Here is a 26,685-nt window from a genome sequence, read left to right as displayed (position 1 = left end):
ATCTTACATTAAATGCAAACAAAATTCATGACACATGGTATTTAAGGGAAAAACACTTATTTTAAAAAGATACTAAAGGAAATTCTCAATAAACCTAAATTTTATTTCTCAACCATAAGACCATAACATTGACTATGAAATCTAAAATTGTAATAATCACTCATTGCTGCAAACTCTACTAAATTTTGCCAGTTTCTCCTGGTCTACTGGTTTAATAAAATTTCTAGGTTTTGCACATGTTAGAAATATCCCTAAAATTTAGAAAGTTTCCTAAACAAATCCCTATTGAAATAGAAATTTAGTACAGATCATTATTTGCTTGAATAAGTATTAAGTATAAGAATTATTTAAATAAGTATTATTAATACATAATGAAGCGAACCTCATTTACAGAAATAAGCTCAAAACTTTTTTTGGCTCGAAAATGCTCAGTTCATTTTCATTCAGAACTATCTTTTTAATTAAAAAAATCTTTTAACCATCTTTGATAAATTAAATGCCCCCTATGAGATAAATATTTAGTACATTATACATTAATTATCTTGAAATTTATATTATTTTGTAAAACCTATTGGATCTTTTCCTATCCTAGTTGGTAGATATCACTGACTAATTGTAACAATCACTGATTAATTGCAATAATTGACGCAGCTGGAATTATCAAGAAATAAACTGTTACCAGCAAAAGGGTTGAGAAAAAAAATACTTGCACAGCTTTTCTAAAAAGTAATCTATTATACAAAGGAAAATAAAAATTTAAAATGATTTTATTGTTGCATATTTAAGAAAATAATAAGATTTTTATCAATGGAGTTTTCTCAATAGACAACTGCTCAGGCATATTTGGCCTAATTTCAGCATGTTTTTTCAGAGTAACGGCAGCAAATCAGAAACGGCAAAGAGGGACCACTCTTAATGCCAGCATACTTAAGATATTTCCAATTTAGATTTTATTAAATTTTTTCTAGATTCATTTTTTAACGGCTTTTTAATTTTTCAACAAAAAAAAATTTCTGGAATATTATTTATTTTTATTATAAGAAAACTTTTTTAATTCTGCGTGGAAAAAATGGAATAATTGGAGGTCAAAATAAATTTATCAAAATAAGGGTTTTTAAATAAAGCAGTTCTTGGAAGAAAAAAATTTCTTCGATTTAGCAAGGTTTAACCGTGGTTATATTACACATATGCTGGTGATTAACAATTTAAAAAAATTAACTTCTTACTAAAGATGAAAATTAGATTTACCTTAATGCAAAATGGAAATATTTTGATAAGAAAGCCCGAAGGGTTTGCAAAAGAGTTGAATTTTCTGGTCCATGTGAACTTTCTCGTAAGATGTATGAAATCTATAGCAAAAAAATAAAGTTCCTTAAAAATATAACTAAAAACTGCAAATTTTACAAATAAATATATATGATAAATAAAATGTAAATAAACTTTACACGGTGATTTACTACCACCCTTAAAACATAATTTCATTAATTATTTTTAAAAACCGTGCAGACACACATTTATATACATAGCACAAGAAATAAATACAAAAAGAAAAAAAAAAGAAGAAAGCTAAGAAAATCAATAAGTTTTATTTACTGCACATAAGCTGCAAGAATATAGAACTCATAAAATAAGTTCAAAATGTAGAGAAAACAAGGAAAAATTACAGAATAATAAATAAAAAAAAATGAAAATTATTCTTCAAAAGAAAAAAAAAAAATTCATAAAAATCCGAAAAAAAAGAAGATATAATCTCTTCACTTCATCAGCTCTCACGATTATATCCGTAAAAACGAGTGCTACCTAATATTGTATCAATATATCCAAAGCAAAATATATCAATGAAATTTTTTTTAAATAATTTTGTTCTTCTCTTTTTATCATTATTCTGTAATTTTTTCCATGCTTTCTCTACATTTTGAACTTATATATATACACACATACATGTATATTACTCATTATATGCATTCCCACCTCGTTAATGAAAAATCGAAGGGACTATCAGAACTATTTCATGTTAACCAGATTTCATCTTATCCGATACAACATGTAAACAATTTATTACATAATATTATTACTTATTATGTACAACATCAATGAATGTATACAATATTATTTACCAAATAAATGTAAATAAACTTAATATTTTTAACTATTTAATTTTAATACTTTTTTTTAATTATTATTCATTTTCCCCTCTTTTTCTTCTTACAGTAAGGAAAAATAGAAATATCATTCTTCAAAATGAATAATTGGCAATTTATTAACATGTTTATTATCTATGCAATGTCCAGTTTCCTTCCATGTTTAGCGATATTCAACTTGGAAATGTCAAAAGCTAAACATGTAAAATAAAATAATTGATTGCTGACTCATGGGACCAAACATGTGTTTCATGTAAAGCAATATTTCATGTTAAATGATTTTGTGTTAATGATGTTCGACTGTATATTTAAGCAAGAAAAAGGAAAAAGTTTTCAAAATATGAACAATTAGTTTTGCGTTCAAAAACAGCAATGGTAGGAATAAAACCATATGAAATCACATTTTTCAACTATGAAGTATAAAGGGAAGAGCATTCCAGTTCCTCAAGGCAATTAAATTAATTTTTGATTATTTTAATCTATCCTTTGTTAACAACAATGAATGATTGGTTAATTGTTTGCTACATTTTTGTTTTGTTTCCTACTTTGGTATTAATCAACAACTTCTAGAGTGCATAGTATTTTTTTGCTTTTTTTTAAAATATTTTTTACAAGGTTTCTAGCAATTTTTATTATGATCTACTTATCTTAATGATGAAAAAAAATGCCAAACAGTATTTCATCTTTTTTTAGAAAGTTGCATATTAAACATTTTAAGATATGTAATAAAAAAAATTTAAAAATATTTTTTTTAAAAACTGCTCCTAACTTATATTTAAAAATAATTCAATATGCTTACTTGTAACAAAATTCCATGAACTTTATTTTGTTGATAAATGAAAGTTTCATGAGTTGGCAATGAATCAAATAATGATTGTAGAGTGGGAAGAATGTTTTCAAAGGAAATCAAAGACACCATAGCTTTGGCCACCAAGACTCGTATTTTCCACACTGGACTACCCCCACAAACTCCAAGGTATGGTATGAAAGAGTTTAAACGAGGATCAACCTCTCCAGGAGCAGGATACAACTTACCAAGAACAAGCAACACAGGATACAATGTTGGAACTTTAGAAACACTACAAAAAAAATTATGTTACAAAAATTAAATAAACTTCGACACAGCAACTAATAATAAAATCATTTACAAATAAAAATGATACAGTTGCTACAAAATGTGAAAACCCCCACTAAGGACTCATCAAAAAGTTGAAGGGAAAAAAAAGATTTTTTTTAATGTAGACATTAAGATTTAATGAAGTTTCTATGCGTATAAAAGTTCACATATATGAGTTTGCATCGCGATTCCCAATTGATAATGAAAATTAATAAAAATCTTTCTTTTAACATGCATGAGCAAAAAAAAATTTAAAATTTATAAATTTATGAAATATCCAAGTATTTTGTAGGAAATAAAATGTATAAATAAAAAAATAGCCTAATTACCATAAAATGATAAAATATTTTCACACGTCACCTTGACAAGTTTAAGAATACAAAAAGGACAAAATATGTCAGTTAAGTCTGCATACATTGTTCTAAGAAAGGAATTTTAGAATATTTAATAAGTATAAACATAGGAATGAATAAAATATACACATGATGCTAAACACATTCAAACTTTTATTCTTACAAGACAAATATTATTTTTCTTAGCTTATTTTGATTGTTGTATTTACATTTTTATTTTTTTCCCCTCAGAGGTTTTTCTTTCTCCCGTGACGTCATTCTTATAGCCATTTACGGTTGAGGTCACATCGTCAGTGCGGATAACGTAACACTACCACACACGCAACAAATTCGGTTCAACTGATATGTGCGCATTTTATCTCTTGCCGGTCAATAGAAATGTTGGATGTTAATGCTCGCCTTTTTCGAAAGGTGATGATGCATTGAGGTAATATATAGTATCATTTTCTCGAATGTTTTTCTTGGATATAATTTCCATTTATTTTTCTCATAATAAAAGAAAATTCTATTTATTTATTTTATAACCGTCGTTGAACAGCCAACTCAATTTTTTGGGTTTACAACTACTAGTGTTCAACTCTGTAGCCTTGTAATTTTGAACCCAATCCTGAAGACAAGGGAACTCCTGGATCAAGTATTGGGAGAAATTTGCCTTCGTGAAGGACTTTTTAGTGGTACTAACCCGTATTTACGTTAACTTGGAGAGGAAAAACCTCCTTCAGTTAGTCTGACGGCAAGGGGACTCTTAACCAATGATCCGTCTACTACTGAGGATACTTTGAGTCACTGCAGTCGGTGCAAGCTGGATGCAGAATTTGTATCGATCTGCAATCAATGGGATTTTAACTCAGTCCACCTTATTGGATAGTGAACGTTCAATCCCCTGAGCTCTATCCTCCCTGAAAAAATTCAAGCTAAAGATTTTTTTATTGATCATGTGGCAAATCTACTGTCAGCCAGGCACTCTACTTTATATTAGTGATATCTACCGGCCGGTTCAATTTACCTGAATGGCCAACACTGATTATAGCATGGGTAGTTTTCATTTACCTACAGGGATTTCGAGTTAGCATGGAAGCACAATTTTCTAACTCCTTTTTCAAAAAAGAGTAAGTATCTTTGTAGTAGAAAAAGAACGTTTTCCCAGAGAGCCTGTTCTTTTTCTGAGCTTCATCATTAGCTCTGCTGACACCAAATATTCTTATCAGTAGGGAACTAAACAAAAGTGTGGAAGCATTGCGTACCTAAAAAATTATACAAAACAAGTACATCAATATGAATAAGTTTGAGCAACTGAAATGAAAAGAAAATAGATAGTCAATCATAACTAAAAAAAATACAACTAAACAATTTTTTTTTCTGTTAATGTTTCATATAGTTATTATACTGAAAAAAAAATCTAAATTATAGTAATTACATCACTTTCGAAGAATAAATGAAAAAATTCTTTTAAATAAAACAATGGTCACTCTCTAGACAAATTCCCTGAGATTTCCAGAGTAAAATTAGAAGTTTTCACAATTTTCCTAATTCAAATTAATATATTGTATTTATTCACATAATAAAAAGCAGGAAAAAAAATTAAAATTGTAATTTTGTCACTTTAAAATTGTACATTATTCCATCCTAAAATTTGCTTAATTTCTAAACAAGCTATGTAAATAATTTTCTTTTCTTTATTCATTTGCTGATAGCATGCAAATTTCGATAATTTTAGAGGTGCCAATTATTACTGTTTCGCAGCAATTATAACGATTTCAGATTTTATAATCATACATTACGGTTGAGTTACAAATATTACAGTTATTGAGAATTTCCATAATGTTCTGCATAAAATAAGCTTTTTTCTCCTTAATTTCCGAGAGTCAAGAAAATTGCTCGCAAGTCGTCTACGAATTTTTTTAAATTTATTCATTAAACAATTCTAAAAACAGATAATAAAGAACAAAAACGTTTTAATGGAAACAAGAAATAAAAAAGGGAAAAAAATCTCATACATAACATTTAGTTTAAGAGCATTTTTGGAAAAATTAAGATTTCTCTTTATAAAATAAGGTAAATTTTACATTGCATCTTCTTATTTTAAATTACCTCTAATAACAAGTTTTGATGATGAATAACAGTTTTTCAAGATATAAGAAATTGCTTTTCAACGATAAACATTTGTTCAATTTTGAGAATTTCAAAAAACATTTTATAATACAATGCAATTCAGATGTTTTTGCAGATAGTAACCAAAAATTACTTTTTTTATCTAGATACTTATTTTATTCATAAATTATATATTTATTTAGATTATCTTATTTTTTCATTAAATTTATAAATATAAGTTATGACATATAATTTTTTTTAAAATAATATTTAAAAAAGATATCGATTTTTGAAAATTTTTGGGGGCCATTACATTTTCTTTTTAGGAATGTTTTATGATTTTCAGATGCCTTTTTTGCATTTTTAAGGATTTTCTGATAATCAACATCCTAACACTGCTCACAACAAAGTAAATATATTTGATACGATTTATAACTATCATTTTTGGAGAAAATAATAATAGCAGTGGTTTTTAAAATTTGCTTTGGAAAAAACAAAACTTTTTTTTTAAATACAAAAATTCTAATAAATATATCTGCAATTTTCTATTGAGTACTGTGCATTAAATGCTGCTCTTAAGAATATCTGCAGGGCTGTCGACTTTCTAAGCTTTTTGAAAACTTTTATTCTAGTGGTAGCTAAATTCATGTTTTAATGTATATTTTTTTATTCGTTTAAAAGCTCATATGCAACGCCTCTTAGTTCCAACTCTACTGTGGTGAGGCTTTTAAAATGTTTGCAAAATTACCAAATATTTTGAAAGCTTCAGTTTTTAAACATCTACCACACTACAAAATAATTTTCAAAAAGCATAGTAGTTGGCAAGGCTGTATCCGAAAGCATAGATTTTATTAAATGTGATCTGGCATAAAATTGACTCATATTAACATGTTGAATGCCATGCTAATTTTACATGGCTTGCCCATCTGGCCAAAATGATTTTCTCAGTATGCACTGCATATTTTGATGAAATATTATTTACAACAAAACAGTTAATTTTTGTAATCATTGGTGACTCATTTAATTCACTTAGGTCACTGGTGAACTCTGTGGCGCTACGAACAAACTCAGTGCTTGTTCACCGGTGACACCCATGGCATTCAACGTGTTAATACATGATCTAATGAAGCAACACATTTAAAAGTATGTTTATAAAAGAATTGCATAAAACATTATACTCTTAAATTTAAAAAATTGCTAGTAAAATATAGTTTAACAAAAATAGGCATTTTAATATTTTTATGTGAGAGCACATTATTATTTTTATACTTATATAATAAATACAATAAATGAAAAAAAAAATTTTTTTTTTCTTAATCAATTTGTTTATTTTCAATACTTACTCCCCATGATTTAGACTTAAAACCAGTTATGGCAATCTTTAAGGCTTCAGAAGCAAAGGGTACCAAAGCTTCACTCAAACAAGCATCCCGAAACAGGGCTCTCAAAATATTTAAAGCATGAATCTGTAAAGTAATTTCAAAAATATACTCATCATTAGTTATCTCATTACTGTAAGCCAAATCGTATTTGATTAAATCAGATAAAAAAAATCAAATAATTAAAACACAAAAGAGAAAGCACTCAAAAAATTATTACGTTTGTCCAAACATCTTACTCCTAAATTTATATGGATACTGCAACTATAAAAGCTGAACATCTTATAAAAAATATCGTAAGTAAAGATAACAATTTTAACATAATAAGTTAATTTGTGCATATAATTTAAAGGAAAACAAAACTGATGTACCTATAATGTATTTTATTTTAAAATTATTTTTCAGTATAAATGAAGTGAAATAAAATATACTGGCAAAAAAAAAACGTAAATGAATGAAAAGTTTCTAAAACAGAAAAGAACTCACACAGACTAAAACTTTAAATCTATTATGCAGAAGAAGAAAAGGTTAATTTTCCTTTAAAAATATTAAAAAAAGAAGGAAAAGAAAAATAGTAATTCTCATAATATAAAACTTTTAGAGCAAAATTCACACTTTAAGAAAAGAAATAAGAATATAAACAGATTTAAAAACATAGAAAGACATTGGTCCATCATTCATGGTGTAAATTGGGTCAAGTAAGAAAATAAATTACAGACAACTCCTCGCTGCAGACAAATTAAAACAGCAAACTAACTCAAAAATCGATATTGGATTAAGCTTCATCAAAAATAAAAGTTATGTAATTCTTACTTTTTTCAAAAATGTTTTCATGCCAATTCATAAATACTTATTTATGATTCATCAAATAGACAATAAATTTTTAAAAGAAAAATTTAGACAATGTAAATTTTATTATATCATTTAATAATGTTAGAAAAATCATGCTATCTTTTACCAATTTCCATTAAATTTTAACTTTTTAAAATATTTTTAATTACTATTTAGAAATTTTAATTATTTAATTCTTTCACAGTATTATTTTTTATCACAAACAAAAATTTCTTCATTTTAGACACGAATTCAAAAGAATTCAACACATTTCAAGCAGTAGATTGAATGGGGTTTTTTTATGAATTTTAATGAAATTCGATAAATTTTGTATCACTTCATTTTTTGCTACTTTTTAATGTCTTAGAATTTAAAAAAAAATCAACATACTATATAGTTCAAGGGGAAAAAATTATGTAATATGAAGCAAGTTAAAAATTTTCTAAATATGAAAAAAGATATAATAAATATCATTATGGATTTAAGTTTATGCCAGATTAATATTGAGCAAAAGGAAATGAAATAGAATAAAAAAGTTTATTTACCAATGAGCTCATTTATACTTTTGATGCATTTTTTATAAATATTCTATAAAAGCACAAAAAATGCAAAACTTACTTCTTCATTGGCTATTTTACTTTCACTCTTGATTAATGCTATATTTAAAAAGTTTGAGACGGTTTCCTTGAAGAAGGCAGAATGGGCTAAATTAGGTTCAGATGTAAGTACAGCCTGTAAAAAAAAACATGTAGAAGTTATGTCAACACACCTAGATTGACATGTAAAACATGTCAATCTTAAAGGAAAAGAAAATTCTGAGAAAAACAAACAAAAAACTAAAATTATTTGCATTACTAGAATAAATATTCTTCGATTATTTATTTTCTTAGTTTCCTTTCAACCCAAGAAAAACCGTTTTTTGTTTAGGAGAAAGGAATGAATCTGGCCTCTGTCTCTATTCTCTCACAATGGGAAGATTTCAAATAAATGGACAGGAAGTGAAAGGGGTCAGTAAACAGGTGTTACCCAAAAACTGGGCAACAAGCAAACACCTTCAAAGCTAAAAATATTTTTCTTAAGCATTAAAATATTATTAATACATTTTAGTTACATTAATATATAAGATACAATATATAAGTTACAATATATAAAAGATAATATCATAACAACATCTAGAAAATTGAAAAGATACAGTAAACTTCGGGTTATTATTGGTAATGAATTTTAAAGACAATCAACAAAATGGCAAAAGAATGTCACCTTAGTATGTTTTAATCATGTAAACACTTCTTATTCATAAATGATTTTTTTAAATAATGTTTCACATCATTAAAAAAAATTGAATCATAAAAAAAAATTAAAAAAAAAAAATTAAAAATTAAAAAATAAAATAGGAAGAAAGAAGTTGGTATAGTTTGTCTAAAGTAAGAACTCCCTTAGCCATTCGTCTGGACCAGTGGCAGTGACTATGATAACGAGATATAAATATTTCAAGTAGGGGTGTGGTGTTATTGTTTAGAACAAGTTTTGGCTCAGGTCGGCGAGAGAATCTTTTTCTTCGGTCTAGTTTGTTAGCCCTAGAGTGAAAAGAAGCTACCCTCCTAGAAATGCACTACTCTTGTTTCTAAAGCACAGACAGCCTCAGACTTTATGGTAGGGGTGTTCTTACCATAGACAAACTATATGCATTGCGACAGAGTACCGCATGGACAAAATATCATGGAACAGAATCTCATATGCAGAAAATATATCACAAAAGCCTATGGGCCTGGTGTATGTCCTGCTTAATATTAGAAATCTGAAAAAAAATTCTTCACTTGATATTTCACTCACTCACTCCTTGGCACTACAACGCACATATGCATAGAGGATATTTCAGTGAAATTTTAAAAAAAGAAAATTAATGAATCATCAATATAAATTTAGCTAAGAGACAAAAATAAAAACATTATTCATTTCTCTGATCTTTAACTGAAGGAAGAATATTTTTCCTTTCATTTTTTTTTACAAATGAGCAAGCTTGAAAACTAACGTAGTAATGTCTATTTCAGTATTGTCTCTCTCCCGAGATGCTGGTGCATAATCCCCAAGTGGATGAAATAACAGATGAAAGAATATAAAATAGTGTGCAACAAAATATTACACAAAAAATATCACTTGAAAACATATTGTGGACCAGAATATCATTCAGAAGAAATATTGTGGGATAAATTTTCTTAAAGATTAAGTAATGGCATTTTAAAAAAACATTTACAGGGTATCTGCTACATTTTAGATTTTCAAATTCATGACTTTTCATGACATATTCCAAGAATTTCTCATGACTTAACGAAGTTACTATTTTCTCCAACAATAACACAAGAATAAATTTAAAAAAGCATTATAATAGCATTAATTGAAATGATAGGTATAACCAAAACTGTTATACTATGCATCTTCATATTTATAGATTTTAAATTGAAAAAACAGAGTAAAGAAAGAGTTGAAACAATAAAATAGCTGAAAAAAATACAAAAGCAAATAATATATATATATATATATATTTTTTTTTTTTTTTTTGCAGTATATTCTAAAGATACTTTTCTTGTTCATCAGAAAGGAAAGAAATACTCGTGATTTTTCTGTTCTCATTTCGGAATAAAAAGAATTCGCCAATGACTGGTTTGCTTCAACTAGAATTTTAAATTAATAAAATTAAAAAAAATATATATAATAAAAATTCTTAAATCACAGAAGAGAGAGTTTAAAAGATAATTTGCTCTAGAAATTATGTTTTTCTTTCATTTTTTGAAATAACACCATAATTTTTTAAGAAGATGATAAAATCATTTTATATTCTAATAAAATATGACTGAGTGGTGATTTTGTTGGAAATTCAGATGTTTGGAACAGGATGAAAGTGGACGGGGGGGGGGGAGGATTCCATTTTAAAAATTAGATTTTTCGGAGACCTAAATCCATGACTTTCCATGATTTTTTTTTAAAAAAATAGTAAAAATCAAGACATTTCATGACAAATTTTGTTCAATATTGAAATTCATGACTTTCCATGACCTTCCAGGTCTGCGGATACCTTGCATTTACTTAAAAAGATTGGAAGATTATTGAAATTAAAACAAGAAAAAATTCTTTGATTACCTGAATGATGAAAGGCAGACCAGCACTTCTTCTGGTGGGACATAATTGAATGGTTTCATTCAGACCTTTAATGGCTAAGAGTAAATCTTTCAACCAGATTTTGGGTAATTCCCTAAGACTTGTAACGTTACACCTGAACACAAAATATTAATCATTTTTTTCTTTTGAAAGGCTGACAAAAAGATTTTTTAAAGAAAGGACAGACTTTAACAATTTTAAAGAATCATATCAAAACACAACACAAAACACTGAATATGAAATTTATATTCAGTGTCAAAAAACACTTCTTGAAGAAAAAACGTTATAATCAATCTTATTATAATTTTTTTAAATAAATAGAACTCTATGCTTTGGTAATAATTATTTTCTCTACATTATAAAGCTTCAATTAATTTCATTCAAATGGAATATTACTATAATAATTCAAAATATAGTAAAACTTATTTTAATGTATGTAAAAAAAAAAGTGGGTCAGACTGGGTAGCTAAGATTCAAAGGACAGTTGGTACTAACTTGTTCAACTTTGAAACCAGGTCTTACCCCACTCATGGGGTAAAACTGGGTATACATGTTAACTTTATGGAAAATTTAGAGATATTAGATTTCAGCGAAAACATTATTTTTTATCTCTTCAAACTGGACACCGATTTTTCTAAATTTGAAGGGGAAAAAATATTTATGCTTTAAATTTCAAGAAAAAAATGCAAAGTTAATGTTTCTCTTACCGCCAATAAAACTATTATTAAGCTATTTCACTACTTAAGAATGAGTCATTCTTCAGTCACCTTTCTTTATCTTTGCAAAGAAAGGAGAGAAAATGATACTGCATATGTGAAATATTTCAGACAGCGATAGCTTTTGATTCGAACAGTAGTGGTTATTATACCCTACAAGCTGAAGCATACCTGCCAACATTGGAGAAATAAAATAACGCAGATTTTACTAGCGACATTTTTAAGCTGAGTAAGTTTTGATACATCATGCATAATCATGTAAGTCAAAAAGAGAAATTCAGCATTGAAAATAATATAAGCACTTACATATAGCAAAGGAAAAAATATGTATAAAAAGCTTAACCTAAAGAAGATTTTTTTTTACTCAAACTAATAACACTCAACATGCTGCTGTACTGGCAATAGTACCATCTGTTGAGGAGTAGGATAAGTATTTTTGCATCGGCAGATATGCTATTGCCAATTTGATTTTTTTAATTTCTTCAAAGAATACAGAGAAATTTGAGAATATACAGGTAAACAGGAGAAAGACGTAAAATACAGAAGTCTTTGTAAAAAAACAGGAGACTTGGCAGGTATGGAAATGATGCCTTAATCCTTCCCCACTGAAAATTCCTTTCTACTTCTAATCGATTTGGATACTGTATTTAAAACAGATGGGTAGAAAATGAGAAAAGTTATCTAGTTAGTGAAGAGTTCGTATAAATGAAACAGTTATTCAGACACTTGACTGATAATCAATTGTGGATATAACAAATCCACATCATGCCTTGCATTGCTGCTTTATTTTTTCAGTTCATCATGGCAGGTTTACCTTCAAGAAGATATTATCACGCTTCCTATCAAATGATTGGGATGTAAACGTACAAATTAAACTGCTTGAGCAAGTGACATCAGACTAAAAGCTCTTACTTGGCATAAAATGTCTGTGTAAATAAGAAAAACATATTCATTTCTCTGTAGCTACATCCAGAACTATGTACTAGATATCAAACTTTTTCATACATTCTTTTTGTATTAAAAAAAACTATTTTTTAAACTTTAAATGAATATTATTTTTTTATGAGTTATGTATGTAGATTATATACAGATTCTTATAGATATTAGTATATATAGGTTCTTTGTATTGAAAAAAGTATTTCTTAAAGTTTAAAAAAATATCATCGTGAACAGTTATATATTATTATAGATACTTTGAATACAGTCGGACTTCTATTTAACGAACTTCCATTTTGCAAATTTCTCTATTTTGAGAATTTTTTTTGAGGAACCAAGTACATTTTGGAAATTTCTTCGTAAAATAATTTCCAAATAGCGAAGTGAATTTTCTATTTAACGAACTTTTCTTTGCGATCCACTTTCCATATTTTCCAAAATATTTCAGAACATTTTAAACTTGCTAACGCATTTTATGTGGAAATGACCTTAAATTAATTTTCGAAGTCACTGCTTTTTTGTAAAGTTTTACTGCTTTGTCTAAAGTTATGTAAGAAAAAGCAGTAAAATCAATTTCCCCTTTTGTTTGTATTTCAAACAAAAAATTCTGTCCAAGTTATTGGATTTTATCAGTAGCAATTAAACTTAAGAATGCATGTGATAATGTATGTTTAAAATTACTTTTGTAATAAATGCAGCTATAATTTTATACATAAATTTAGCTTCTTTTTTTTAGTTGAAAATGTATGTAGCATGATAGGGTTACACTGGATAATGTTTTGCTCTATTCTTGCTTTCTATTCAGATTTCTTTTATGGTTAAGACTTATAAAATAAATAGTAGATACTAGTTTACTAGATAAGGGTGTATCAATTGCTATTTTAATTATGTCTAATGCTTATGAATTTAAAATCTGTTTTGTGTTGTATAAGTAGTCTATTCTATGTGATTTTCTATTTAACGAATTTTCCCAAGAACGAACTTATTAACGGGATTTAGCGACTTTGTTAAATAGAGGTCCAACTGTATTTCTACATCATTGCAATTATTCTAAAAACAATGTAGGGCGTTAAACTTCGTTATTAATGCATTCTTCCGGTAAACGGACAACTCTCTTAAGCAGGTAATTTTTTCAGTCCCAACAGTATTAAACTGAGGTTTCTCTGTATGTATAGATATAATTTTTTGATCCTTATAAAATAATGAACATGTCTCTACTGAATGTTAAAAAGAAAAAATAAGGATGGATAAAAAAATTAAAGAATTATTTTGTTCTTTAAAGCAAATAATATGTCAACAACCAACTACTCATACCTCCATAGAGTGGAACATAGCTTGCCGAATCCAACATATGCTTGTTCAAATGCTCCCCTGTGCTTTACCAAAGTCATTTGGCGGATGAAGTAATTACCAATAGCGGCAACCTGAAATGTATTACAACTGATATGAAAACAATTTTTAAATAATGAAAGAAAATTGATTTCTGTAACCATCATGTTAGGAGTTATTTTTACAGTTAGAGAAAAAGTAAGCATGTAAAAGCATGCATGTAAGCATGTAAAAAATAGGGCTATAGTGCGACTTTCAAGAGAACTCCAGACTTATCTTGCGTTGCGGCAGGTACTATGGTTATGAGGAAAAGTCACTTCAAATAGGGGTGTGGGATGAATAGTTTTGTCTTACTCTTTGTAGAGATCGACGTGAGTAAGCCAATTGACATCTTCTTTCCTCCATTTCACCCCCATTGAAGATGTGCTCTCACTTGTTACTATAGTAGCAGACAGCCTCAGACTAAAAGTCTGAAGGAGCAAAGTTACACAGTAGATGCTTGGCTATGGGTAGGTGCTTGTTGTTGTCAAAAACTGAGTTAAACTGTTTCTATATTTAATCCATCTTTCAACAAAATTTTAAAAAAAATTGATAACTAGCGTTAGTTTAAAACAATTACCAAATGTTAATATTTACCAATAAACAAATTATGTTGAAAAAATTAAAATTGTTCAGAATTAGAACTCTGAATTAAAAAATTATCCAGAGTATTCCTTCTTCTGTGAGAAAAAACAACAACATAAAAACCATAAATTATATTACAAAAAATACTTTCATAACTTAATAATCGTTTGAACAATGAAATTATAATAGAAATTTATTTTTAATAATAAAGAAAAATATTTAAAAAATAGGGCAAAATGTTCCAATTCTTGCATGAATGACATTGATTTCAAGATAGGGTAAAAACATTTGTTAAATTAAAAAAAGGGAAATATTAACTTTAATAATTTCCATTAAAACATCAAGTAAGAGAATTAATTGTATTTCAATACTGCTTTTCCTTACTCACTGTTTATCCCCTCATTAAAGCAGAAAATTTTTGCACACTACAATGAAGCTTTAATATTCCATAATGAAATGGAATATTAAAGCTTCATTATAGTGATCAAAAATTATCTTTTTTAATGAGGAAAAAACAGTAAGGCAAAGCAGTATTAAAGTACAATTAATTCTTGTACTTGATATTTAATATTTCGAATGGACTGTATAGGGGTCAGAGAACTGGTCTTGCATCAAAAAGGTTCTGGGTTTAAATCCTGAGCAAGGCAAAGATATTCTTTCATTCTCTGTGCTATCTGTTCTTACTGTGGGAGCAGCATGGGCTCACCTAATAAGGTGAAACTGATAGAGTGGCCAACAAATCTACCCTGATTTAAATACCTGAATTTTCGAAAGTTAACACAGGTGGGCATTGGAAATAGAAGAAAAAAAATATTCCATATTGAAATTAATATTCCATAAGTTAAATCCTTTATAATATCACATTTAAGAGTAACCAGTCAGACAATATAAGTCAAAATCATTTCAAGATGACTTTAAGTGTTCATTTAAAATAGCAGATCACACAAATAGTTTTATTTTTCTTTATCTTAAATATTTTTATTGTGGTGAAACAGCAGTAGGCACAGGGTTGGGGACTCCTGAGTTAAATTTTTTCTAAATGAGAAACTAAACTATTCATTAAACAGTAACAGAATCTATAAAAATATCGAAAGAAATCACTTAAAATAAAATTGCCAAATAAATTAATAACATTGTACATTCCTCCAGACTAACTTTTGTTATGTTGATTGAATTTCTATCATAATGGTTCACAGGAATACCTTACAAATGCTAATTAGTTTGTGTAAATAATATTTTGAGATACAAAATCAGATGCAAAAATATATTTCTCTGAAAATAACAAAACTTTATAACAGCATATTTAGATTTGAGAAAATATGGTCTTTAATAGTTTAAGAATTGTTGAAAGTTTAGGCTGTTAACTAACAGGATGTGTTTTGTAGGTGTGTTAATCTTAATGTTTTGTGTATTTCGTCATATCTTGAAGAGTTTTCAAGCTAATCAAAAAATGTTTGAATATATTTAAAAACTTCCTTTATTCAAAGATAATTCAAAGTAAAAAATATTTTTTTATAAATATTTATTATTTTTTAAGATTTTATATAATAATGGTCAAGAGATTTTTGAACTGTAAGCTACGGAATTTATAACATTATCTAAATGACAAACTGCAAAACTTGAACAAAATCAGTCAAAGAGTATCTGAGTGATAAAATTCATAGTAAGTTCTTTTTTTAACTTTTATTTCTCAAGAAAGCCAATTTCATGATATTAAATTTTAAAAGTAATTACAATTTAAAATGTTTTAAATAGTTTACAATTACAGTAGGGAACCGATTATCCGGAACGATCGGGACCATCGCTATTCCGGATAACTGATTTTTCCGGTTTTCTGAATCGCTACAAAAAGCCGTTTTTTTTATTGCTAAACACAACTAAAAAAATTTTTTTTTGTAAATAATCTTAAAAAGAAGAAAAAACAATGGAGCAATACACTAATGATTATTTCCAAAATGATGGTAAGGTAAACATCTTTCAAAAAAGAACGAAAAATCCTAAAATTTTATAAGGAAAAAAATTATTTTTTTATAATGGTGGGAAAATTTATCGAACTTCGTTCCGGTTTTTTGGTTTTCCGATTTCCGGATAACGGGTTCTGTACTGTAGAAACAAAGCTTTCTATAACACTTTTACATGTCATTAAAAAAAAATTACCATAAAACATTTAGATGTTTTAACATTGCCCCTCTAAAACAATTTCCCCTGAGTATAATCATAGAAAGCTGCCAATGATTTTGAGAAATTATCACAAAGTAAGGTTTTGTAGTGTATCTATACCACTACAAAAATATAATTCCAATTCTCTCGTATATAAGACATGTTAACTCGATTCTATGGAGGGGTACCTTTTCATAGATGAAAGTTTACACTTTCGATATCTACTCTCCCTACATTGGTGACTCGGACACAATGTGAACACGCCTACCTTGACAGAAACTCCCACTTCGATTTGAACACGCCTACTTTGATGGATGGTCCACATCGAACAGTTGACTTGTTACTTGTGACTGTGACATTATCCACCTCCTCGCGCCATTGCTACTCGGTCTTGAACACACATAATTTCATTCCACTGCTAACTCATTCATTCCACACTATTCATTCCACATTTCCACACTGCTCATTCCACAGCGACGACCTTAAACTTAATACAGCTCTCACGATCAGCACTCAAAAAGTATCGTGATCTTAATACAGCACTCCCTGCTTCTGACAAAAACACCAATGAATCAACTAGTGGTATCCGTTCATCGAATTCTACCACAGATATAATTCTGGTGGGGGAGTATTGTAGTGTGTATATATCTACCACTACAAAAATATAATTCCAATTCTCAAGTACATAAGACATTCTATGTTGGGGTACTTTTTCATAGATGAAGGTTGACATTGTCGATAACTACTCACTTCCCACAGTGTATATCATATCTGCCAACTTTTACGCATTTGGCGTAAAATTTAATTTTTATATTTAAAGTGGCAGTAAATATATACCATTTTCTCTTTTATGAACTAAATTTTTAAATGATTTTCATCACCACTATTCTTAAGAAAACCAAGCATATATATTAATATGCGTTACTATTATGGTAGGCAGCTTAAGCTTTTTCAAATACAACGTATGTTTTTGCTTAAAATTGAAATTTTTATTCCATTTTAATACCACTGGGAAAAATCATAATGGAAGGGATTAAAAGTTGGCAGGTATGGTATATTATAGAGGAGTGGCCATAAAGAGTCATTAATTATCTCTGCAATATTTAAAAACAATGCAATAATTTCAATTCACACTCACTTCATTCTCACCAAGTATTCCGATTGTGCTATTTTCACTCTTAATGGGAACTTTTTCACACATTTCTCCAAAAAGCAATGATATTTCTTTGTGAGTTCTCCAACAACAAAGCAATAGTATTTGAGCAGTCACAGCGTGCGTTTTGACTATATCGAGTTCGACGTCTGAAACCTCTTTTGAAAGACGACCACCTTGAACTATGGCGGTAGAGAACCTGCTACTGAGAGCCTTACGAACTGTAGATTGCAATTGGGTGATACTCTCTGGAATAAAACAATCAATCATTTGATGAATAAATAAATCAATAAGAAATTTATATGATTTATACAGTAAAAATCCCGTATAACCACAATTCATAACAGATGGAATTGTCATTACAAGAAACTCATTGTTTTAAACAAACTTATAATTTAAGCTTAAAACTGCAATAAAATAGACTAAAAGAGGAAATAGACACATCTATCTCTTTTACAGGGTTGCCACTCAAATCTGGAGAAAAAATTCCCTGCATATTATACATCATACCTGCCAACATTAAAGAAATAAAATAACGGAGATCTTAGGTACTAGCTACATTTTTTTAGGCAACGAGTAAAGTTTTGATACATCATGCATAATCATGTGAGTCAAAAATAATTACTCAAAATTGGAAATAATATAAGTACTTCATTTATTGCGAATTAAAGAATGTGTATATAATTCTTAATCTAAAGAAGATTTTTCAAACCATTATTTATAATTATTTAAACTATAAATACTCAACATACTGTAGTACTGCAATAGCAAAATCTGTTGAGGAATAAGAGAAGTATTTTTGCCATCAACGAATATTTTATTGCCAAAATATTTTTTTTCTCTTCAAAATTTCAACAAATACACAGAAATTTGAGAATACACAGGAAAACAGGATAATCGTAGAATACAGGAGTCTTCGCTAAAAAACAGGAGATTTGGCAGGCATGATACATGTACATATTATACACAATATATTAATAGGAAACACACAATCACTCTGCTCTTGTTTGAGCTGTATTAAGCTAACTATATCAGTTATAATTGTTAAAAAAAACTTAGAGAAACTTAAAATAAATAATGCTATAATAAATGGACTAGATTAATATAGCTGAAATATCATTCTTAAGTATCCCATAAATTGCACTTTGAGTGGTTACCTTTTTTTAAAAAACGAAAATAAGAAACAAAATTCCCTATATTTTCAGTTTCTAAAGAAAAAAAATCAAAATTCTCTGTTATTTTATGCGATTTTTAAATTTTCTGAATTTTCCAAGTTTGCCCTGTGAGGTGGCAATCCTGTTATAGATCTGAAACAATAACAAGTCTGTATATTTGGCATTATTTGTGACCTTTTTTAAGGCTATTTACAGCTATATTTCAAATTTTCAAATTCATGACTTTTCATGACATATTCCAAGAATTTCTCATGACCTAACGAAGTTACTATTTTCTCCAACAATAACACAAGAATAAATTTAAGGAAGCATTATAATAACATTAATTGAAATGATAAGTATAACCAAAACTGTTATACTTTACATCTTCATATTTATAGATTTCAAATTTAAAAAACAGAGTAAAGAAAGAGTTGAAGCAATAAAATAGCTGAAAAAAATACAAAAGCAAATATTTTTTTTCTGCAGAATTACATTCTAAAGATACTTTTCTTGTTCATCAGAAAGGAAAGAAATACTCCTGATTTATCTGTTCTCATTTTGGAATAAAAAAATTTGCCAATGACAGGCTTGCTTCAGCTAGAATTTTAAATTGATAGAAAAAAAAAATAATAATAACAAAAATTCTGAAATCACAGAAGTTTAAAAGATAATTGGCTCCAGAAATGATGTTTTTTCTCTTATTTTTTGAAAGAACACCATAATTTTTAAAGAACACGATAAAAACATTTTACACTTTAATCAAAAATGACTGTGAGTGGGGATTTTGCAACAAATTCAGATATTTGGAACACCATGAAATTGGGGGGAGGAGGTAAATTCCATTTTAAAAATGAGATTTTTCAGTGGCCTAAATCCATGAATTTTCATGATTTTTTTAAAAAAATAGTTCAAATCATGACAAATTTTGTTCAGTATTGAAATCCTTGACTTTCCATGATTTTTCATACTTTCCAGTTGCGCGGAATTTAATTTAAATTTTCTTCTGAGAATAACTTGTTCCTTAATTCCCTGCATTTACCTGTTATTTTAGGTGATTTTTAAATTCTCTGTATTTTACTGGTTTTCCCTATTCTCCTTGTGGAGTAGCAGTCCTGGATGATGAAAACTTAATTAAATAAATAAAAGTTTGTTTTTTTTAAATATTTGTATGTATTTGTTGAAATTACTCACCAGAAATGTATTTGTTGAAATTACTCACCAGAATTAATATCCATAGGTAGATACCCCTCAGGAGATGAATCACAAACAACAGGCTCAACAACATTAGCAATTTGCATACCTAACTGCACAATTTCACAAAGAACAGAATTCCAGAGAATCGATGATTCAATGTTCAAAATTTGACTGTGAATAAAGAAAGTGATCATAGACATTAGAAAACAGCAAAATTTTCTAACAATGCATCAATAAAAATTATAACTAAACTGGTTAAGACAACAAAGTTATTTAACAAGGAATTAAATTCCATTAACTTATTTCAAGAAAAAAAAAATTTTAGAAATTAATTCAGTCTCTTTCTGAAGAGAATAGAAAATATAGTTCAAGATAAAAAATAAGCAAATATGAATACAGTAGAACGATTCTAAAGTAACCAGCCTTAGGCAAGCTGATATGGTTATTTTATAAAGTCCACTTAAAAACTGCTCTTTAACCATTTCTTTGATTATCCCAAGTTAACTAAGGTACATATATATTGCAAATATTTATCATCCCGAGAAAACTCGAGCAGAGTTTGTTAGAACATTTTGTTTATCAAGTTTTTACTCGATTGGAAGCAAAAATCATAATCTGCGGTGATTGGAATTTTGCCAAATTTTATTTCACAATTTTGCAACTGTGAAACTGCACACGTGATTGTATATACGATGGCTGCTGAACTTACATAGCAAGAAAAAATAATAATAAAAAAAGGTCTTCTTTTTCTTCTTCTTCTTCATAAGCGCAACAGCCTTTCACAGGCCGAGGCTGACTCGCAGATTAATTCACTGACGTCTAAAAAGTATCACTTTGTGTTGTCCCTGTTTTAAGAACTATCATACAAAGACTATTTAATTTTTTTCATTTGCCCGAGATAATCCTGGGTTGTAAACTGATGGCAAATTAAATGTTTCTTACATATAAAAAAACAATTAAAATTTCAACTTAAAACTTGCATATTATATTTTGTTTTAGCTCCTTGCATTTATTAATAACATAAAAAAATATGCTGAATTTTCGCATTTTTTTTCTTCAAAATAACAGGTAAGGCAAGTGTATATAATAGTAGTGTAGATATAGGTAAAAAGATATTATGTGCATTGCTTAATACACCAACAAAAAGTACAGTAAATTAATTAACAATTATAACAACTTAATTACTAATTTAAAATGTCACTAAATAAAGAAAATTACCTGTAGTTAACTTGAGACAGAATAGTTTTCAAACAGCTCAGTGCTCCATACATTGGTGCATGAGCTGCTGCATCCAGCAGATTCTCCTGAGCTATCCTAATTTGCTTCAAGAGCTCTCCTGACAGCAGAATCACAGTAGACAGTGAAGCAGAATCCTCTTTTTCAATAAGACTTAAATCTGTCTTGGGAAGAATGCAAAAGCCATCTTTCATCTGTTGAGACACATGACTTAGAACGACTGGTTTGAAGCCTTCACTGAATACTAATAAAGAGAACAAGTAACCAGCAGTCACTGTGTCAGGTGGTTTAGTACTGGAAGTCAAAATCAATGCAGCATTCAATGAACTGAGCAGAAATGTATCCTACATTTTTGGAAAAAAAGTGTTGTATTCAGTGAACTGAACAGAGATTATATTCTAAATTTTTTAAAAAGAAAAATTTTGCATTCAATAAATTGAACAGAAATGTATCCTACGTTTTTAAAAGAAAAATGTTGCATTCGATGAACTGAACAGAGATTATGTTCTAAATTTTCAAAAGTAAAATGTTGCACTGAATGAGCTAAGAAAAAATTATATCGGAAATTTTAAAAAGAAAAATGTTACAATCACTGAAAGGAGAAGAAATTATATCTTAAATTTTTGAAAGATAAATGTTGCATTCGATTAACTGAGAAGAAATTACCCAGTGGCAGAATTTTTTCGGGTTTTCTGCAATAAACTTCCCAAGCACTATGTTTTGCTTTAAGATACTTTTAATTATAACAATTACTAATCTAAAGTGACATAAACGTTGTGTTTACAGAAGAAAGTGTATAATAAAAGTGTATAAAAATTTTAAATTGTAAAAGTAATACTTTTTAAATTCTAATATTATAGGCAATATTCCTGCATTTCGTAGGCAGAAAAATGCAATTTTGAATTTTGTAAATCATTACAGAAATTAAAATTTGTAAATAAATTAAACTATAATAAATTAAAAATCGTAAAATTTGTGCAGAACTCCCGAAATAAAGACCAGGAATCACTCAAATAAGTGTATGTAAAATATGGTGTTCTTTAAAGGAAAGAAAATGAAAGAAAGAACACCATTTCTGGACCGAACTATCTTTCAAATTTTCTGGATTTCTGAATTTTTTTATATTATTAATTTGAAATTCTAGCTGAAGCCAGTTATTACCAATTTTTTTAAAAAAATCTCAAATGAGAATAGAAAAATCATGATTATTTCTTCCCTCTCTGGTACCCAAGAAAGAAATCTTTGAAAAAAAATTCTGCCGAAAAAAAAAACTTTTTTCGAAAAATTATGCAGAAAAGGAAAACCAAAATTTTTCCCTTCCCAAATGAAAAATTATTCAGCAAAAACTCTGTAACATTCTGTGACAATGTCGCCGTATTCCCGCAATGGATGGGTGGTCTAATGTAAACAATAATAAGCGTCCTTAAACCGGAAGAAATTTAGAAAATTTCCAGTGTATCCCTCCGCTTATGTTATGACTATGAGGCGATGTGTGAACAAGCCTAATATTCTATGCAGTTTTGTTATTGTAATTTGGGTTCAAATCTAAACATAATTGTACCATTCATAAGAGCTTTCTGAAATGTATTGATTCTCAGAGGTCGTAAGGCCAAAAAAAATTTTGGAAAGTTAATATCTCATTGTGAATAATTCTTCAGGTTTGCCATGTTTTGTATTTCATCCCTTATTTGGCTACATTTGAATAAAATGTCGTCAAAAATATCTTTAAAAATATCTTTTTAAGTTAGCCTAATTGGAAAATATTCTAATGATTATAATATTAATATGATAATGCTGAAGTTTAAAGGCTGAAAGAAAGAACTCAGTGCATGTGAAATACTGCAAAAGATATGATGCAATAATATGATGGCGTGTTTTTTCAATCTGCGGCGTAAAAATATATCCGAAGCAGTAACCCGGAAGTCTTGAAGGAGCAATTTTACCACTAGCGCCACCACCCTTAGCTTTACACGATCACCCATCCATTCTGTTACAAGGAAAAATTATATCCTAAAGTTTCAATAAACTAAATAGCAATATTTAAAATTTTCCAAACATTTTTTATATAATTTCATTTTGAACTGTATTTTGGTAGTCAAGAAGATAAGTTCTACCTCAGGTAATTGAAAATATGATAAAATTTATTTGCAACAGCAAAATAATTCTACTCCAGAATTAGTTTGAAGAAATATAAAAATATAACAGGGTAAAGCAGTTACAAACAATTTTAGAATTAATCTTTATGAACAAGGTAACTCTACAAAACAAGTTTACTAAAATAATTACAGAAAACATGGAAATAAAATTAATTTTACAATTAATTATAATTTTCTTATTTTAAAATACCTATTAATAGGGCAAAAGAACTTGCGCATAACAGGGAAAATTTTATTGGCCTTTATTTATTTTTATTTTTCATTCAGATCATTTGCGACCTGTCCACATAGTTTTAAAAAAAATTTCTCACATAATTTATTTTTTACTCACATAATCTCACATACCTATCTACGAGTAAAATACAAACTTAAAAAATAAGAAAAAGCAATAAGATACTTTGAGTAAAATATTTCAGAATTAAACAATGTAGAAACAAGATAATTCAATATGGATATTAAAATTAAAAGGAAAATCTATTTAATTTAAAAACACACTTGTAAAAACTGGTATTTTTAAGCATTACAATAAAGACAGGCACCTGTAATCATACTTACATCATGCATTAAGTTTAGAAATTCTGAAGAAGATAAAACTTTCAATGCTAGTTGCTTATTGTTTTCATAGGTGTCTTGCAAAACAAAGAGTAAAGTTGAGAAAACTAGGAGAAAATTTTAAAAAATCATTCATATTACATAAAAATTTTCCTTTCCAAATAAGAAAAATGATTATCATATAATTTTTAAAAAAAGTAAACATTTTATACTTCATAGGTTGTTTTAGCAAGTACACCTGACACATTAAAAACTTATTAAAAACACATATCAACCACATGATAATAATATATAAAATGTTTTAAATAACAAGATTTTTCCAAAAAAAATTTAAGAAATTTTATTGTCATATTTTAGATTGCATTGTCAGTAATTACGTATATGATTTTCAAGGGCCTTGTTGCCAAATTTGTACCAGAAATTATGTAAACTTCATTTGCTTCACAAACTATGAAGAGGATAAAAGTCAACCAACATGTTTCCAGTTCACAAAAATAAGCACCGCACCCATTCCTAAGACTTGTCAGACATGAATAAGGAAAATAAAAGAGATTAAGACAAAAAATTTTAAGTTGCAAAGAAAAAACAAATAAAGATGAAAAATAAAAATTGGAAAACCATAGAAGCAGAGGCTGAAACAGAAAATGAAAAGTAACCAACAAAAACATTAAAATTAAATAAATTACAGAGCAAAACTAGAAAAACCCAAACAGCTAAGAAAGGCAAATCAGAGCAAAATGCATTTCCATGTTCTACGGATCCATGGCATTTCCATGTTCTACGGCATTTCCATGTTCTACGGTAAAGAACTTATTTCTTTAACAAGGAAATTGGTGGTGGGAAAAACTTCTTGCAATTTAACTTTCATAATGCCAAAATTTCATCAACTTCAAACATCAAGTTTATGAGTAAAATTTTTGTTCCTAATTTATTTTTTACAAATTTTTCTCTTTCAACCTTTAACTTTTTAAATTATTTTCTGTTAATGAAATACGAGAAAGGCTATAGAAAATTTTATATTATTGATTTTGTAAAGTGTTAAACGCTTTAAATTAAAATTAATCTAAGATGTAAAATATGAACACTGAGAGTTATGGCGAAAAATTTAATTCTCCATTGAAATAACATATAATAATTTTGACCGAGTGTACATTTGTACCAGACATATTTCTTAGTCTAAAATGCTCGGTCATGGGGATGTTGCCTACACTAATGAATTTCCACAAGACTTGCACCAATTATATTTGAAGAACTGGGTGAATTTGAATCTTGTTTTGTCACTAAACTAACATCAAAAGTAGTTTCTCAAAACCACAACAAATTATCGTTTTTTAAATCACACTACACTACTGACTACACTACTCTTTTTTAAAAAATTAGTGAACTACATTACAAACTAAGAAAAAAGCAACGACTACAGTAGTTTCATTACATGCAGTGTTCAGACCACTGATAAACACTAGTGGAACACATTATGAACCCCACTTAACTATTCATGCTAATAGAGACGGTGATGAAGAAATTTGAAGCCTTTGCAAAGAGAAAATTAAAATCTAAAATTATGCGAAGTTTTAAGAAAAAACATTCTTAGGCTTGTATTTACTGAAATATCTGTGAAAAACAAATGACTCAAATAATAAATAAACTGGTTCTTTTCATCCAGTAGTAGCATGAAACTTTTTTCAAATCAGACCATAAAATGAAAGTCTCTATAAATAAATGAACAATTGATACGTGCTGCTTTTGATGATATTTAAAAGAAAAGAACGATTGAAAGTAATTTATGTCAACAACAAAAAATATTTGTAATCATATGATTACATCTTTAGACCTGCTCCTGGAGGGCAATGACCACAAATGGTTTAAAATGTTCTAAAACATAGCTGCCAACATTAATAGGAAAAAATCCAGCAACAACCAGTACAACATAAGTTTCATGATAATTGTTGCAATATGTACTAAATATTTTACATGAGAAAAAGGACTAAATGAAAAACTTTTTTATTCACTTCCAGTATCCATACAAAAAGTGAAAAATGGTAATCATCATTGATAATCATCATTTCATCCTGTTTCCTTCTTACAATTTTGAAGTTTTATGTTTATAAAGAACACATGTCTGTGTGACCATCCACTTAGATTTCTTTCTTTTAAAAAATATTCTGCTATTTTAGAAATCCTGTGTTTACACTTATTGTAGATCATGCTCTTCTATTGAAATCAACATTTAGTATTATAATACCAAAAGCTATTGCAAACTACTACAAAATGAGTTTTTTTGTCACTATTTTACCACTATAAGTGTAAGTGGTTAAAAGGACAAATTCACTTTAATAACAATTTCATTTGTTATTGTAAATAGTTGTTTTAAAGGACTTTTAATGAGTGTAAAACGCTTTGATAA

At 28.1% G+C, this 26,685-nt stretch overlaps 1 protein-coding gene across 2 annotated transcripts in view; it reads right to left on the bottom strand.

Annotated features, from left to right (window-relative positions):
- LOC107446669 (tRNA (32-2'-O)-methyltransferase regulator THADA) overlaps positions 1-26,685 on the bottom strand; it is a 71,389-nt gene that overhangs the window by 12,976 nt on the left and 31,728 nt on the right. For both annotated transcript variants that reach the window (XM_087154099.1, XM_087154100.1), the window contains exons 20-30: positions 24,285-24,388; positions 21,556-21,917; positions 20,363-20,508; positions 17,972-18,234; positions 14,035-14,144; positions 11,051-11,183; positions 8,531-8,644; positions 7,046-7,168; positions 4,662-4,855; positions 2,941-3,220; positions 1,249-1,349 (exon numbers count right to left, since the gene is read on the bottom strand). In XM_087154099.1, the coding sequence (XP_087010225.1) occupies positions 1,249-1,349; positions 2,941-3,220; positions 4,662-4,855; positions 7,046-7,168; positions 8,531-8,644; positions 11,051-11,183; positions 14,035-14,144; positions 17,972-18,234; positions 20,363-20,508; positions 21,556-21,917; positions 24,285-24,388 (1,930 nt within the window). The remainder of the gene's footprint in view (positions 1-1,248; positions 1,350-2,940; positions 3,221-4,661; positions 4,856-7,045; positions 7,169-8,530; positions 8,645-11,050; positions 11,184-14,034; positions 14,145-17,971; positions 18,235-20,362; positions 20,509-21,555; positions 21,918-24,284; positions 24,389-26,685) is intronic.

The sequence above is a fragment of the Parasteatoda tepidariorum genome, chromosome 10 (assembly GCF_982258835.1).
Source record: "Parasteatoda tepidariorum strain Cologne lab strain chromosome 10, Ptep-v5.0, whole genome shotgun sequence".
In the NCBI taxonomy this organism is placed as follows: domain Eukaryota; kingdom Metazoa; phylum Arthropoda; class Arachnida; order Araneae; family Theridiidae; genus Parasteatoda; species Parasteatoda tepidariorum.
The sequence above is the reverse complement of the archived record's forward strand: the minus strand, read 5'-3'. Positions and strand labels throughout refer to the sequence as shown.